This window comes from Temnothorax americanus, unplaced genomic scaffold (assembly GCF_048541705.1).
Source record: "Temnothorax americanus isolate GAGA-0224 unplaced genomic scaffold, ASM4854170v1 Scaffold14, whole genome shotgun sequence".
In the NCBI taxonomy this organism is placed as follows: Eukaryota; Metazoa; Arthropoda; class Insecta; order Hymenoptera; family Formicidae; genus Temnothorax; species Temnothorax americanus.
Genome location: NW_027509275.1, coordinates 469383 through 486838, shown reverse-complemented (window position 1 = coordinate 486838; position 17456 = coordinate 469383). Strand labels below are relative to the sequence as shown.

The following is a 17456-nucleotide window of genomic DNA, read 5'->3' as shown; positions in this document are numbered from 1 at the left end:
GATAATATCGATGCACGACTGAAGCAATTCGTGAAACAAAGGATATCGCGAATTTTACGATACCGTCGATGATAACCCGGAAATTCTGGCTTTCATATAGCTGCATTCCGTATAGTTAGCTATATTTATTTATTTTTATTAAAGACGAAACAAGCAAATATATATTTTATGATGTAACTCGTCTCTTTCATTTTACATAATATAGGTATTCGTAAACGGAAATTCCGGTATGGCAATTCTAGGCAATACAGCCGATAATAATTATGCAATCAGTAATTTTCCATAACTGATTTTCTTGTAGATAGCAAAGAAACAAATTAATTTCACTTACGCATATCTAGTTGTATAAGTAATATCATGTTGTCAACAAAGTTTTCTCAGTTAGCGTTTAGAAGTTTTTAAACCAAGCTAGATAAATGTGTATAACGCCGATATGCCGAATACTTGTCACGGAAGAGGAGAAATCTATTGCAAGCGTGATAGCGCACAAATATTTATAAAATCAGACATAGCATCATATGAGAGAGAGAGAGAGAGAGAGAGAGAGAGAGAGAGAGAGAGAGAGAGAGAGAGAGAGAGAGAGAGAGAGAGAGAGAGAGAGAATACTGTGAAATAATTTAAAGATATATAGACTGTTAAACGACAATTCTTTATAACACATTTATAACCCTGTGCAAATATTTTCATAAATGTCGTGTATATAAAAAGATTCCTTTACACTTCCGAATAGGACTTACAACAATTCTGCCGATGTTTTCGAATTCTACTTGCATTCCTTCGAATGCTCCTCGCGCTTGGCGGTCAAGTGCTAAAGGTTAATATCTGAACGAAGTCGAGTACATTGGAAGCACACGGGATGTGCGAGGTTTCTCTTCGCAGCACTTCCGCGTTCCTGCGCAGTACCGTCGATCTCAGATCGTCGAAATGTTCGACGCGGCTCTCCAATATCGATAAATGCCTCGCGCGAGCCGGCAATAGTATAGCAGCGTTATATTCCGCCGTAAAATTTTTATCACGCGGATTAAATCCCAATACGGATGGACTTCTATATTTCTGTATCACCGTGCAGATTAAATTCTGATACGATTTTTTATTTTCATGACTCGATCGAATGCTCCGAAATGATGTGTTTATTTAGGGGATTAACGAAGTTTAGCGATCCGATTTTTCCCGTGGTCCCACCGATTTTTTCGACGTGACGCAATTCGCGTCTTTCGGTTCCGCCATGCGCGCGCAGAACAAAAGCCGTCTTTCGCATCGTCAATCCCTTCCCGGGCCGTAATTCGCGATGTCGAGATGTCATTGCGACTGGGTGTCTGCAGGGCGACGTGTTATTAATGCATAATCTAGAAGCGCTTTAGCGTGTTCGCTCATGCGTCGGATGAGCGTTATCGGACCACACGCGAGGCGTGTACGAAGAAAGCAGCGAGCGGAGCGTAAATTTATGAATCTGTTTTGCCGTAATAATAGGACACGGTCGCGCGTTACCGAGCCGTCGTCACTCCGTAAGACCGAGCTGTTATCGTTGGTCTTTATGATCGAGCTTAAGGGGCGCGGGTATATAGCGTAGCCTGCTCGTAACGAGGCAGCAGATTGTACAGGTCGCGCACCCCCCGAGTACGCGACGTCCATGATATCCCCCTATATATAAAGTCATTAAGTATCGCTTTTTAACGAAAACGTTTATTTCCTGCCTCCCGCTCTGTGGCATTCGCTGGGCATGGTAATTAACCTGGGTTACCGCGGTTCCGTCGTTGATTTATGTCGGCGTGTAATTCCTGTCACAGACATCGCTCTTCGGAAAAGCCCCGGACGTTATCGCGTAAAGGCTGTAAAGATACGGTGTCTATTTAGTTTATCTGTCATCTCATGCGTATTTCGGATATCTAATCCGTTGTTAATAACATATATCATATTAAAATAATAATACGATAAAACATATACATATATAGTAACGTATATATAGTAATAATAATATGATAAAACATATATCGTATTAAAATATTATTACGTCAGATATATGTGTGTAATTTAAAGAGAGAGGAAGAGAGAAAGAAATGGAGAGCCTTTTACGAGCTTATTATACCCATTAGATAAAATACGGCAGAAATTTAATAGCGACCTCCTGTCGCATAAGCGAGGTCGTGGGTTAGAGAAGCAAACAAGAGAGCCACACACAGCGATCCTAATTATTATTATCAGCGCTCTACCAGCTATTCTTTTATCATCATTGATGCATCGGAGATCGAGCCGAGCAGCGCGGTCGATACGGGCTAATTGCGACGTTCGTTCCTAAAAATGGATCTTTTTCGAGCAATTAACCGCATTCTGTGCGATTTTATTTAAAAACCGCGATAACGAGTGACCGGGTTCGGGCGAAAGCATACTTACATGCGCGCGTCAATAATCGGAATAAATTCGAGGCACGTGCAGATCCGTTTCTGCGATCGCGCACTGCCACTCGAGGCGACTTGTGAAAATTATCGGCGGGACCGTTAATGGCACATAAGTATTAATACATGTATTAATAGCCTCGAGAAAACTGGACGGCATAAAACAGCTCATACTTTCTCGATATAAAGAAATTTAGTATATTGCAAATCTCAATAATTGTTTTTATCAATCCCGTTAGTTCGTCGATCACTATATCTTTTATCACGTTCCTTGTCGTTACTTTTCCTTTAATGTGTCGTAATAGTCGCGTATGCTAATAAATCACGCGTGATAATTACAGAAACGAAAATACCGAGATATTTATTTGTTCGTACGCTGTTACAGGCCGCCGGTTTAGATCTCAAGGAAAATCTAGGCGCTGGAGCCGCAGCAGCGTGGCCTTATCCCTCGATGTATCACCCTTACGATGCTGCTTTTGCGAGTTATCCCTTCAACGGGTAAGTCTTGTAAATATTTTCCGAATTATTCATCGTACGAATTACATGCGTCACGCGTTTAGCGTCGATATTTACTATGCATACAGATTCAAACACGAGCAAAAGCACCAGCCGTTTAATTAGACGAACTGTATATCGATGCAAACAAGCCAAGCGATTTCTTATTATTGTTTTTAACGAGAGTGTGTGTCGAAATTTTCGGCAATTGCCGAAAAATTGACCCCTTGACTTACAGATAGCGTCTACAGTATCAGAAAAGTCTGCTCGCATGAAGAACGAAAGCAATGCGAGCGAAATTTAACGTCGCGCGCCACACTAACACTTTCATTATAGGAAGATAAAAGTTCTTCAAAAGATTCTCGCGAGTGATAGCAAATGCCATCACGTTATATTTTTATTTATCTTCTCGGCGTTGAAACCTAACAGCAGACGTGATATTATTATTTTAATATCATCGAAATAATGTGTGTGTGTTATACAGAAGTAGTACTCCCGCTTTGTAGCAAGAGCATAGTGCATTCTTTCACAAACCTACGAGACGCGGACGAATCTTAATTACTCTGTAATCTCCGCGACGCGCTACGTTATTTTCAACGTTGACGCGTTTTAATGTCTTTTCCGTCGCGAGAAAGAGAAAGAGAGAGAAATCAGGTTGTACGCTCTTTCTCCTTTCCACAGTCGATACGCTGGTGCACGGACGGAGATAAGACAGCGAGAGAAACACATAAACATTCTAATAAATTAGCGCTCAAGTGACCCGGGACTGTCGCCACGGCGCTTTTTTCTCGCACTCGGGATCGGTCGCGGCGTGTCGTGACGCGGTCGGCGAAAGGTCTCGTTTGATAAATTCAAGTCGGATCACCGGGCACCAGGACAATGAAGATTAAAATTCGGAGAGAGAGAAGGAGAGAGAGCATCCGGAGTAGCGCAAGGCAGAGCGACGTTTGCGGATGATTGACGCGAGGTCATCCGAAACATCGATAATTAACCCGTTTAGTCGCGTTTCCGGGATCTCGCTCGTTTACGAATGCCACTGATGATCGTGGCCGATTCGAGAAATTCCGACTGTCGTTAATGCCGCGCGTTTCATGCGCGATCGGAGAACTCTGGTACCGCGCATACACGATGATCGTATTTATGTAAATATGACTGATAACTATGCAAATTACTGTTGTGGATATCAGCCGGTCCACGCTTGAAATACTCCTGAATATCACGGCTGGTTCATTTTCGATCATAGCGAATATAGGTCTCGCGATCGCTGATGAGATTTCATTTTTAAAAAGAGAACGTTTCAGTCGCATATGCAACATTTTGAAATTTTTTATTTTAAGCGTTGCGGCCGGAGCGTTTATCTCTCTCTCTATATATAATATCTAGCGGTGACGCGCGCACGTCAACAAATTTGATAAAGATTCAATTCCTAGTGCTCTTTTACGTCAATGCCATTGATCGAGGCGTTCGATACTCCACTCTGGAAAGTAATATATACATATAAAAGCAGACGGTCACGTATTTTGCCACACGAAGGAACGGGCGGGAGAGACGCTCCTCTAAAGGCGAAGTAGCGAGCTTGGTTGACAACAGCGGTCGACGCGTGGAATCTATACTGCCGTGCATGACGCACTTCCGGCGACGGACGCTTCGTATGCAAGGAAACGATCGGGTAATACAGCTTGCTTAGCATCCATTCGCTCTAGTCGTGGCCGAGCGACCGAGGTCCTTTGCGGGGACCCACCGCGCCGGATCCGCGGGCCCCGCGCCGCACCGGAACTATACACGCGAGTTCTACGGACTGTCGACAGGCGACAAAGACGCGGCCAGCTACGAGGTAATCGTAGCTGCACCTGCGTCAGTCGGCTCGTGGATCAGCTCGCAGACACAGAATGACAATCGAGAGTCCCCCTTTCCAAAGTAAATTATTTTTTATATCTATCTCTTATCGATCTTATCTCGTTCTCGAAAGAGACGTAAAGAGGATTGTCGAAGGAATATAAACCGAGTCTTTTTTTCATTTCTTATAGAATTACGCTTATTTAGCTAATGCGCGTTTGCTCGGCAAGTTTTCGTGCGCGTCGGCGACACGCCCCGTTCTCGCGTTTCCTTCGCGTTTCGAGACGAACGGATTTGCACGACGAACATGAAAAGCTTTTGTTGACTCGTATATAGAGCGAGTTACATTCAGTCCCGATATACGCGTGATATCTTTTAACACAATCGACGCCGTGTAGATGAATCTGAAGAAATGCTTGTTGATGTTTTAAGAAGTACCTACTTAGTATGCGAGTTTTAAGGCGCTCGTTATTGACATATCTTATCGTTAAAAGAATGAAATGTCACTCGTATTCTTGTTCCTGCAGTAACCGGAAGCAAAAACTGAGAGTGAGTAATTAAACTTTAAAGTTTAATACTCACTTTTGTTTATTTATCATTTTTCTGTGTGCGCGCGTTAACTTGTCCCACATAGTATACGTACAATTTTCTTGTATAGTTTCTCAGCACGCAACTTTCTCTTCATGTCTAACGCCGTGTCTAAAACGCAGGGAATTACTGTATCTCGCAATATAACTTGTTATTAAATAAAAAGCATTATATTATATCTCTTATATATATATAGAATTAATTATTCTCTACTACTATTACTCGAAACGAAATCCATCATAACGTTATTTTTATTGGCCACGTAATATAGCTATATCATTAACTCACTTTTGTAATTAATTCCAACGCGAAGCGATTATTATTATCCTCGCGAGTGACGGGCAAAGTAGCATCGTGCGAAACGTGGCGGGAAATTTGGCGGTAACGCCCGGCCCGGAACTATCGCTTAAATCGGTACCGGGAGGTGCGAAGGATCTGGCGCATTATGCGCGAGCGTGCGCGACGACCACTTAACATGAGCATACAAAAAGCCAATAATGCAGCGTTGGCATGCACGGCCGCAAGGTCTCGGGATCGTGCGGGTTAACGGTCTCGTCTTTCCGGCGGATTGGCCCTGCTTCCGGAGACATATAGGGTAGACAATAAGAAAGCGACGAAGCAGGCCCCTCGGTCGTACGGGCAGGCCCGCTTACGTCGTCTCGCGCGTTCTATGTTCGGCATATCGCCGAGAGCGATCGCCGATACGTAGTATTATTAAGCGTGTCCGTACAACGACACCGATGTGTCGGGGCACGCGCTTCGAGTCCCGGACGAGTAGTATCTCGAGGCACGGCACGTGAATCCTAATGTACGTGCGAAGTCATAAGATATGTACAAGCATGATTATCAGTGGAGAAAAGTAGACTCTTCGACGAACCATATTTGTTCGTATGTGAAATTGCGTACAACAATGAATAAGCAGCTTTCTAGGTTTGCCTAAAATCATCAACGACAGAGTTGCCTAAGCGTAGAGAGATAAATTCGCGCTTCCATCTTCCTCCGATGATCTTAAGGAGAGTTAACGCGGTGGAAGGGTACTTTTCAATGCAAAGGCCAGTTTAACGTAATCATTTAGAAATTAGAGCCTCAACGGCAGCGTTCCTCGCTCGGTGCCGATAGGACTCGAAATATTTCGCAGCTAATGAGACGAGGCGGGGCTGGGCTATCCCGCACCCTTCGGTGCCCCGCCCGTGAGATACGTCTCGCGTGGATGATGTACGGCCGTTTAATGACCCGGTTTCAGTCCCGGGGGACGGTTTTTGCCTAGTCGGTAAGGGTTGAGGGGGACGTGCACGGCGGAAAAGTCAGCGACACTCGTTTTTCGTTAGACGAAGGGGTCGCGGGGCCCGTGCGCGCGCGCACAGCTTCGTTTCTTCGGCAACATGCGGATGACAGCGATTCGTCGAACCGCGTGACAGGCAGCCCGCGGAATGCACGCCGCTCTTTCCCCATTAGGCTTAATGGACGTAGATTAGTCCTGCCCCGGCTATGTATGCGCGTCAGGATTTAATGACTTGGCCGCACCCCTCTCTACCCCGATATCGCTGCCTTCTCTCGACGCTCGAACAGACGTTGCCGAGAAATATAGTGTGTCGTTGCACTGATTGCAAGCGGATCGAAGGAAACCCCACGTTCTTGATTGAGCCATTACCAATTTTAGAAAAATGTGACAGATGACGTTCGATATGACTGGCGAGATCGCCAATAATACGGCGAAGCCAAGTGCCGTTTGGGTTATACGAAGTAAATAATTCATGAGAGTATATGTCTCGATTAAGAGGTACAAGAATATCAAGTGGGAAGACTCGTCGACGTGGTAAATCATAAGTTTGGAGCGCGCGATAAATTATTTCATCTTATATTTCATTCTGCGGAACGTTTTCTAAATTCACGGTCTGCCAAGATAACAATCTTTCCTCTGCTCGATTTTATTTTACCAGAAGCACTTGTTAAACGGCGCGCTTCGTCAGGTCGACAATGTAGTAAACAGGAAAACGAATCCCCGGGAGTACGGGCTAATTAGTAATTACGCGATCGCCGATCCGTTACTCTCGGCCGCATATCTCTCTGCAAAACGCAGGAAGTGTGCTTCCATAAATTTCGTAAGTTCAACGATAACGGTCGAGCAGTGCGGATCTATAATCCCGACTCGCGATAATTCAGCGTGACTTTAATCACGGACGACGGAGTTAAAGTGCATCCGCGGACGGATTTAAGCGATCGTGTGACAAAGTAGCACACCGTGTATCATTTTGTATAAACTCGGTGATATTCGCTGGGACAGCCGGAGTGTGAGTAAGACAAAAAGAGAGAAATGGAGAAGGACAGAGAGCAAGATTGTACAATCTCCGTACGTGGCGGGATGCATTGCAACACGTGTACACACACACGTCGACACGCGACCGGAGAGAGGGAGGGGGAGGGTGGGAGGGAGGGAGAGAGAGAGACAGAGAAACCTTTCGCCGCCGTTCTGGCGAGGCGCACACACATATCCGGTGAAGTTTACGATCGATCTGTCACAGTGCGACCAACTGGTAATAAAGTTGGATGCGGAACAACCGCGACTGTCACACCGCGGTGACAAAACTTCCTCCTCCCGTGCGAGGCGAAGCGAGGCGTGGCGACGCGAGGACGCGCTTCTAAGCGTTTCTAAGAGCTTAACGTGACGACATCGGGTACCACACTAGACGCTCGTGTCGTGTAAATTGCGGGAGTGAATACCTTGGCCAATGTGCCGTCTCCACCCGCCGGCCGACTGTAACTTGACACTAATAATCGGTTGGCTCTCTCTTTCTCGTTCCGCGCGTCGTCGTTCCGTTCCTGCGCTTTCTCGCCTCGCGCTTTCGCATCTCGTATATATCTCGTGGTCTCTCTAGTCAACGCAAATATTTATACGCTCCAAGTATCAAGAGCACGTTGCCGAGTCGTCAAATTAGAATTCCACTCCCGCGAACAGTTCGCGTTCGTTCTCATCCACGGAATCATGTCTCTCCGTCTCTTTCGTTCCTATATACCTATGTGCAGCTGATTTTACGAGCATCCACCGAAACATATGTTGTTGGATCCGCGGAATCGCGCTCGAAACCGCGCTTTTGACCGGTGCGATGAAATTCGTGTATATCAGTCTTCGACGATCGGCTGCATTTCGACGCAACTTAAATCGATCTAGGCCATGCTCGGTCTAATAAAATAAGTTATTGGATAATACGTGTATCATAAAAGCTTTTACAAATAAAAACTTTTTACAAAAGTATTTCGCGTCTAAAAATGAGTATGATTAAGTATGCAACGCATTAATCAATATAAACGGTTCGCAATTTTTTAAATAAATGGAATTCGAAGGCCTTTAATAATACATCTGCGATATAACGCCCGATTTTTCTTCTCCGCGAGTAAACCTTTCAGTTCACTCTACTTTCAACCTGTCTCACGAGGACTGGCAAGGTCACCGCCATGGAAAGCGGGTGGATCAAAGGGGCCGCAAACCAGTCTAGCCGCGGACCCGTGGCTGATTAAACTCAAGCGCAACCACAAACGACAGGGACAGTGATGGTGCGCAGGCGAACGGACGGACGGACGGGCGGGCGGGCGGGCGGGCTTTGGGACAAACTGGATGGAAAGATGCGCGCGAACGCACAACCCTCGTGCGTGTTCACAATCGTGCCGCGAAAAGATGGCGTCTACCACTGAAATGGCCGCAGTAACGCGCTGATAAAACATAAGGCATGACGACCGTATCTGAAAAGGAGCGTCGAGGGGGGCGAGGAGGGCCCGGGAGAGAGAGGGAGTAGGACGGAGGACGAAGTTAGATATCATCCCTAGTTACGGCCGGTGACGAGGGGCGGAGTCATGCCAACCGCACACCTGCCCCGAGGTGAACTGCCCTTGGTCACCCCCGGGGCTTCCCCCCTTCCCATTTCCACCCTCTCCGGAGGCTACATCTTGATGGACGCGTTTACGCTAACCGGTCGACGGAAAAAGGGCGAAAGAAATGGCCGTTCGGCTGGCTTTTAATAATGGTCGACTCGATTCGCTGTCTTAAAAAAACCCCTAGGCTAAACCTTGCGGGACTCAAAGCTTCATCATGTGAGCGCGCGGAGAACCGGTTGTGTTATCTACGAGAAATATATTCACAATAGCGGTCCATCGCTCGGAGGATGTCAACCGCGAACCGCGATGCGCGGTCGTTCGGTTTGACGGATAAGTCGTCGAAAATATATCAGCCTTCGCGCCGTACATCGTCGTGGTATACGAGATATGCAAATCGCGGTTCTCCACAAATTTTTAGCCCAATCGAAAGCAATAGTGATGTTTCATACATCTGGGCACTGTCTGATCGGCGATAATCAATACGCGTGTTAATTCGAAACGAAGGTTAATTATCTTGTAGAAGTCCATGCTGATGGAGTGTAACGCAGTGTAACGCAGTTTACGTCAATGGAAATGTGTTGTGCATATCAGCGATAATACTTTTACGACTTGCATTAATCAAAGTGCTTCACGGGATTAAATCAACACCTCGTATATACATTGGGTTAGCATGCTTGAAACGTTGTACAGTGGACGCTTAATGATAATATATACGCATCGTTACGCGTTTGTATTTAAATTTACTTTACATCTGCTCGATCAATACGCCCGTATTTCTTCAAACCGCTGGTTAACAGCGATTTTGTGGAACAACTCTTCCCATTTACGCACATATTAATAAGTATCGTTTCCGTTTGACATTTTTATTTCCCCTGCTTTTAAAAATTAATAGTACAAACAATATTCAAACAATTAATTTTTTGAGTTTGTTCTTTAATATCTATAGTTGGCACTTCTTGTATAAGGATATACGAAAAACTAAATTTTTATAGTCACAGTGTATTGCTGAATCGGTGAAGAAAGTTACGTAACTTACATCGGGAATGCCTTCGGGATGCGGCTCGAAAAGAAATCGGAAGTGACATTGTCGGAAAGTATTTCTCCCAGTAAAGATTTGCTTTCGAAATGTAACGGGAGCATATAGATTTTCTGAAACGCGGCGAAAGTTTGTGTCCATGATAGAACAGGTACCTTTTGTGAGGATAAGAAATGCTAAATTTTTTATATATGTATAAGTCACACTGTAATGAATTTTTTGCGAAACAGCGAACGGTATTACAAGATGGAAATGGCGTAGGAGGATAGAACACGAGGCGCGGCCCGATTAGCAATCACCATGGAAACAAGCACTTGATGCGATCAGTTGTGGAGAGTTGAAGAGCGCGAGAGGAGAGGAGGATGCGCGCGATGCCGCGCGCATACGTATGCGTATCTATCAACGCACACCTACGTGCATTTGCATATATATTTATATAACTCTGGCAAATGTACAGTGCTCCTCGTTATTCTATCGGTCCTCCGCGCATATATGTATACAATATATATATAGCTGTCGTATATTTAAAGCGGTTGACGATGGCGATAGCGATGGTTGGTGGCAATGATGATACCGGAGGTAGCGGCTATACGGGAGATAGATTGGGAGAATCACTCGGAATGAGGAGGGGTCGGGAAGGGGGCGGGAGGGTAGGAGAAGGAGTAACGGGGAATGAAACCGTTGGTGCTGCAAACCAGGAAAAGAGACGGGAAACAGGCTCGGTACGCGGATGGAGGAAACAGAGAGATAGAGATACGGTGCGGAGGAGTGGCAAGGGAGGCGAAATCGGGAGAAAGCAGCGGCACCAGCAGTTGCCGCTCTCGGGGCGGCTGGCTGTTATCATGAGAAACAAGCTTCCACTCTGATTTTTTAATCCGATCCGCGCCCCCTGCCACCGGCTGAATTTTAAAATAACTGCAGAACGCCATTTGCTCCTCGCAAACAGACCGGGGTTAAGCCATCCCCCCGCCGTCACTGCCGCCCCCGGCTGCCGCTCCCGCCGTCCTGCCACCTCCTCTTGGTACTCTTGGCTCTTTTCTGTCTTCCTCGCACTTTTCCTGCCCCCGTTTTATCGATGTCGGTCCATCTTGCGCGTCCTCTGCCTCCCTTCGTCTCCATTCTCCCGGCGAGCGGAGGCAGGACGCCGCGTCTCCGACTCTCCGCGTCTACGACCTGGCGTCGAGCGGATAGGACGAGGAATACACAGCGGAAGGATAGGATAGGTCGAAAGACGAGAAGACAGAGAGATGTATATCAAGGCGTGCACGGGCGTATACGCGCGCGCGCGTGGCATGAAAGCGCCTGATGCCAAATTGAAATGTTTAGCGCTTCGTTTCAGCTGTTTCAAATCCCGCATGCGGGGCGCCCCGGAATCGGAGCGAGACAAATAGAAGCGGGAAAAGTGCGATGGGTAGATAGCGGTGGAAGGGTGAAGGGAGATAGGGAGATGGCGAACAAGGACGGAGGGTGACAACGAAGATAGAGAAGCGAGAAATGCCGTGTGTAGGCCTGCCTCCGGGAGAAGGGTAGATAAGTGACAGTTTTATTAATTTCCCATCTCCCGCCGCCACTTCCACGCTCACCATCCCTATATCTAACCTACCCAACGCCACGCAACACCAGGGACGTCAGTCGCGCGTCCATACACGCCTTCCCACCCTCGTGTCCCCGTCGTCAGATACGTCTCGGAGTGTGCGAAGGCGAAAATAAAGCTCAATAATGGCGACGCGCCGTGACGGGGCCACCGCCGGAGTCCGGAAGGTGGCGGAGGTACCGGTTGGGGATTTGAATCAACGATATCTCATCGTTCAGAGGTATTTTTATGAGGGAGGTTTTTCACACCCAGAATTTCGTATAAACTCTCGTTTGCTTCGCAACTGTTTGTGCCCTAAAAACATTTCAGACGTAAGATCAATTAACATGTAGTTTTATATTAAAACTTTTTTTTATGTATTATAATTCTCAATGAAACCAATGAAACCATGTCAGATCATTCATATTTGCGACAGAATTCAGTGACGGCTGCAATCATTAATGACGAATACGATTAAGAAAATCAATTCCGATTAGATCGGCGATTTCATATAAATCTCTCGAGACATCCGAAGCTTTGGATCGCGACGTCTCGGCCAGATCTTACACGCGAAGAAAAAAAACTGCGAAAGGAAACGAGAGACGAATAGAAAAGAAATAAAATAAAATTTCACGAGAAGAAGAGACAGAAAGAGACAGAGGGAATGGAAAGAAAAAAGCGGAGAGAAAGTATCCCGTGAGTCCTGGCCGGTCGCCTTGGTGGTGGAAAATTTAATTTCGATCCCGTCGATTCAGCAGTTATACCGAAGTTTAATCTTTGATAAGGGTTAGTCTTTTAGTAATGGGATCCCAGAGGGTCGGTCGCTTCGGTCCGCCAGAGTGGAAGGCAAGAAGGAGGTTGCTTGCTCTCCTCTTCTCTCCCTCCTCCCACCGTTCCTTCGCTCCTCTGCTCTCTTTCCTCTGGCCAGGATGGGAGGAAAGAGCTTAAACCGTTAGATAGAGATCTGCTCTCGGGATGAAAGTAGTATACCTACCTCTACCCGCTTATATCGCTCTTCAAACCGAGCAGGACTCGGACTTTTATATCGACGTTGGGGAAGGCATAACGAGCCCCGCGATGGGATAAGTTTTTCGACGCGAGCTCTTCCGCGGAGGATCTGCTTAGTCCTCCCCCTTTCCCCCTTGGCGCTGGCATTTATTTTCGCTCACTCGCGAATAAAATATCGTGTATGCGTCTATCCAGGTCACGTGTCTCCCTCGAACGAAAACGCGTTCGCGTAGAATTTAATCCTCGACTGGTCTGGCAAGGTCCAGGGACCGTTTCGAAGGCTACTAGACCAGTTACGGGATAATAAACGCGTGACTTAACTCGCAAGTCCTGCATCTGCGTTCCGGTCGGGAGACGCAAGTTGTTATTGAGAATATAAACACACAGCAATGATCTTTCTATACACTCGCCATTGAATTACCATCGTTATTTGCTTTTGTAAGTCCGCATTTTTTTTGCATATATCGCCTACGAAAATATTTTCTACAGGATACGAGAGAATAATTCAGCGATTATCGTATGTGGGTCCCCACATATTTTGCATACTTTGCTTTGATTACTTATATACTTTGCATATAATTTTTCTCACTTTAATTTGTTATAGTTATGGCATGGATCTAAATGGCGCGAGGCGAAAAAATGCGACACGGGAAACAACGAGCACGCTGAAAGCGTGGTTAAACGAGCACAAGAAGAATCCGTATCCCACGAAAGGCGAAAAAATCATGCTGGCTATTATTACCAAGATGACACTGACGCAAGTGTCGACGTGGTTCGCAAACGCGCGGAGGCGTTTAAAAAAAGAAAATAAAATGACGTGGGAGCCAAGAAACCGTGTCGAAGACGAAGATAACAATAACGAGGACGATGATAGCGGGAGGAAGAGCGTCGACGAGAAAGATCGGCTAGGTGAGTGTGTGTCTTGTCCTCTATTTCTTAGTTTTAATCATATTACTTATTAATCATCGATGTTATCAACCATGTCGACCAATAATATTATTACCGTACTTCTGGAGATGCTTATGTTTAAATTGTTAAATAAATTCGAAGCTTTTTAAGAAATTAAAAATTCATACCGGAGCCAACATTGTTCCGAATTACGACGCTCGACTTTTTCTTCTTGGTTCAGATTCGAAAGACTCAGGTACAGGTTCTAGCGAGGACGGGGAACGACCGGCGCACCGTTTGGAATTACTGCACGGTGGCAGTGGCGGATCGGCGGGCGTTCAAGGTAGGACCGAGAGCGAGTGGAGCGAGTCGCGAGCGGACAGTGGCCCGGACAGTCCGGAATGCCTGTACGATCAGAGGGAGCCGAGGCATCCGCTGCAGCTGCAGCATCCGGCGTATCTCACCCCGAATCACGGCCGGTTGTTGCGTCATCCTTCGCCGGAGAGCACGTCGCCGGGTAGCCAGCACCATCATCTGCCGCCGAGCACCAGCGCGCCGTCCACGGTCAGCGCGGTGACGACGAAGCCGCGGATCTGGTCGCTGGCGGATATGGCGAGCAAGGACGGCGATCAGCAAAGTACGAATCCAGCCACGATGACGGTTCTCACGTCACCTTACAGCGGAACGGGCGGAGGCGGAGGTGGCATTGGCGGTGGCGGTGGTGGTGGTGGAGGAGGTGGAGGTGGCGGCACCACAGGGGGCAAGCTCGTGAGCCCTTTGGCCAGTCGACTGCCGCCTCATCATCCTCTCCATCCGATACATCCGGGCACGCAGTTCGTAAGACCGCATCCGGACTTCTACAGGAACCTGTACGGCGCGTCCCATCTCGGCTCCGGTGACATATCCCTGCTTGAGACGTACTCGAGGACTCTGGGTGGACTAGGCGGCGTGATACCGCCATCCACGGCCCCGAGCATACTTACGTCTTCGTCCTCATCGATCTCCGCCGCCGGTACCGTGAAACCTTTCTCGATCAACGGCGGTAGCGGCGCGGCTGGCGGCACCACCGCCGGCTCGACCGTTTTACTGACCACCGCGCCCTCCGGTCTGTCGCCGTCGTCGTCGTCGACGGCGTCGTCGGGCGGGTCCGATCATTCGCCCCATCCGGCGAGCGTCGGCCTACCCGCGACTCAGGAACTCAAATCTCCTGGACGGGTGTGACTCGACGTAGCGAGCGATCGCTAAAGAGACGTTATTTATCGCGGGCGCGCGCTGTGTACAGGCGGGCGTTTTGTGTGGTGTGGCTGACAATAATCAGAGACTACAACCTTGTAATTAGTGTACAGTAAAACGGGAGATGATGAGATATACTGCCCCCCAACCCGCTCCTCGTTCCTAGTCTTTTCGTTTTTTTTTTCTTTTTCAATGTCATCGTCGATGTTCCTTTTATCTCTCGTTGCCTACCCCCTCCCTCTCCGACTTTTCATCCAAGTTTATTTTCCGTAAACGCAATTACTCTCGATAAAAAAAAAAAGGGAAAACTTGTTAGTACCGACTACCTATAGTGGCTCTATCGCGGTATAACCGTACAACAACTAGCGCGTCAAGAACAGTACTAATTACACTCGACAGTACTATTACACACATATAAATATTATAAATATCTAAAGATATACAATAATATAATTAATATTATTTATGCGTTTGTAAATAGTAGAAGAAAGGCCCAGTAGAGAAATCCGGCCAGTGTATGTATTGTATGTAGAGTAGACACTATATTACTAGCCTACCTGAGATCATAATTCATATTAATGACGATTATTATTATTATGATTATTATGATTATTATTATGATTGTTATTGCAATGTTTATAATATTATCGATTCACGTCGACTCGGTCGAGCATGACGAGGTATGGGTCGTTAGTCGCGGCGACAGATTGCGAGGGATCGCCGGAGTGTATAGACATAAGAGATTCTTGGAGGTCAGTCCTTGGTTCCTCTTCTTGTAAGTATCTTCTCTCTTATTTATTTTGCTAAAAATTATTGGCTTGTGATAATTTTTCGTAAGAACGCGGACAAAGGCTGCCGATTCGCGAATCGATTGTGTGACTTTCCGTCGACTCGCGCAATTATAATGACGTCGCTCGCAATCTGCTTGCGAACACAACTCCGTCGCGTCCCGTCGTCGCGCGCTGCGTAGAAAAGGAACGTTCTAAGTTACACGAAGGTGAAGCCACGGGCACCACAACGGCTGTCAACATATCATGTCATGTCGAGAGTGAACGATCGCCATCACCTTTTAGTCATTCGTGTCCAAAATTTCACGCGAACTCGCCGATATCACACTGACATGTGACGTCAACGCGCAGACTGTGTCCTTTCGCAATAAACGAATCATTACGGAAAACAAATGAGTTTCTCATTTCTGACCTATAACTCTTCGTCTCAATTATACCGCCAAATATTTATATATGCATACCAAGTGTTTATTATTCCTTCTTTGTGTAAGTCTCTAAAAAAATGTATCTTATATTTAAAATTAATTTTTTTTTATGTGGAAAGTTATCCGTTTTTTTTTTTTTTTTTTCAATTATACTGCCAGTTCGGAGATATCCCGTATATGTAACGAACTTATCGAACGACTTGATAATCGAGTACATTTCAGTATTCTTGGGCATACGCCGCTTTTCCGAGTCGGGTAACATGTTGATTATTATGCCATTCGAGTCGAGGGCCTAATCGTGCATCGTGTGTAATTCAGCAGAGACAATACATACACGAGGAGGCTTCTAGTCGACTGTAGGGGACTATCCTTTCAGAACGGTGAATGAATATGAAACGTTCTCATTCTCGGAACCGGGACGGCCGGGATGTACTTATAAAAATGCAAAGCGACCGACTTCTGGGTGGTTGCTGGACAAGCCTGGTTATTAGTAAACATTTAAATCGACAATTCCTATAGCTATGCGGACAGCGGGGAACATCGCTTTCGTCCCGTTTCTACCTTCCTCCTCTTCTTCTCCACCTTTCTCTGGCGCTCCGCTTCCCTCTCGTTCTTTCCACGGGAGTTAGAGGAGAGAAGGACGACGGGGACTACCGCGTTCGCGGGTTTGCGGTGGAAGAAACAAGAAATCAACTCACGGGACCACCCGCTACGACCTGGGGTGCACCAAGCCGTAGATCCGAAGGAGGTCCACGCCGTCTTCATGAATCAACTCGTTTCTGAATCGGCATAAACCTTCAAAGAGTCGCGGAGCGCTCCCCCCGTCCGCCAGATTCAGAGTTATGTGAGTATCGGTGTCCCTTCGTATTCTCTCGATTTCAGCCGGTGGTCCGTAATACGAGCGCGCGGTGTCCTCGAAAGTGCATTGAAGATTGGAAGTGAAGAAAAATTGTGGTTACAAATGATGGAAATGCACGACAAGAGATGTCGGGAGAATATTCGATATTAAATTACGATAAATAAATTAGTTCTGTAATTCTTCGACTTGATACGATTTTGCAAGAAATAATAAATTAATAAAATTCTAAAAATAAGTACAATTTCTCTAGGATTAACAGATGAGGCCGTGTGAATCACTTGCATTAGCTAATTATTCCGATAACGAAAACGTTTTACGTTTTAGAATCGGCAAGCTCTGTCGTGGCGCGTCGTGAATGCCCTAAATGGCGCTTAAATCGCGCGATAAACCCGTTTTATGTTACTATAAAGATATCGATGGGCAAAAATGTCGATGCGTGAGAGGTGAAGGTAACATTATATAGG

General features: G+C 46.5%; 1 protein-coding gene and 1 long non-coding RNA gene across 3 annotated transcripts in view; one reads left to right on the top strand and one right to left on the bottom strand.

The window, feature by feature from the left end:
* Nucleotides 1-16101, top strand: part of Mirr (iroquois-class homeodomain protein mirror) — a 31598-nt gene extending 15497 nt beyond the window's left edge. The window contains exons 3-5 of the mRNA XM_077400965.1: nucleotides 2779-2891; nucleotides 13404-13708; nucleotides 13929-16101. Of these exons, the coding sequence (XP_077257091.1) occupies nucleotides 2779-2891; nucleotides 13404-13708; nucleotides 13929-14908 (1398 nt within the window). The 3' untranslated portion in view covers nucleotides 14909-16101. The remainder of the gene's footprint in view (nucleotides 1-2778; nucleotides 2892-13403; nucleotides 13709-13928) is intronic.
* The window catches only part of LOC143894610 (uncharacterized), a 279902-nt gene that overhangs the window by 105353 nt on the left and 157093 nt on the right, over nucleotides 1-17456 (bottom strand). The window lies entirely within an intron of this gene.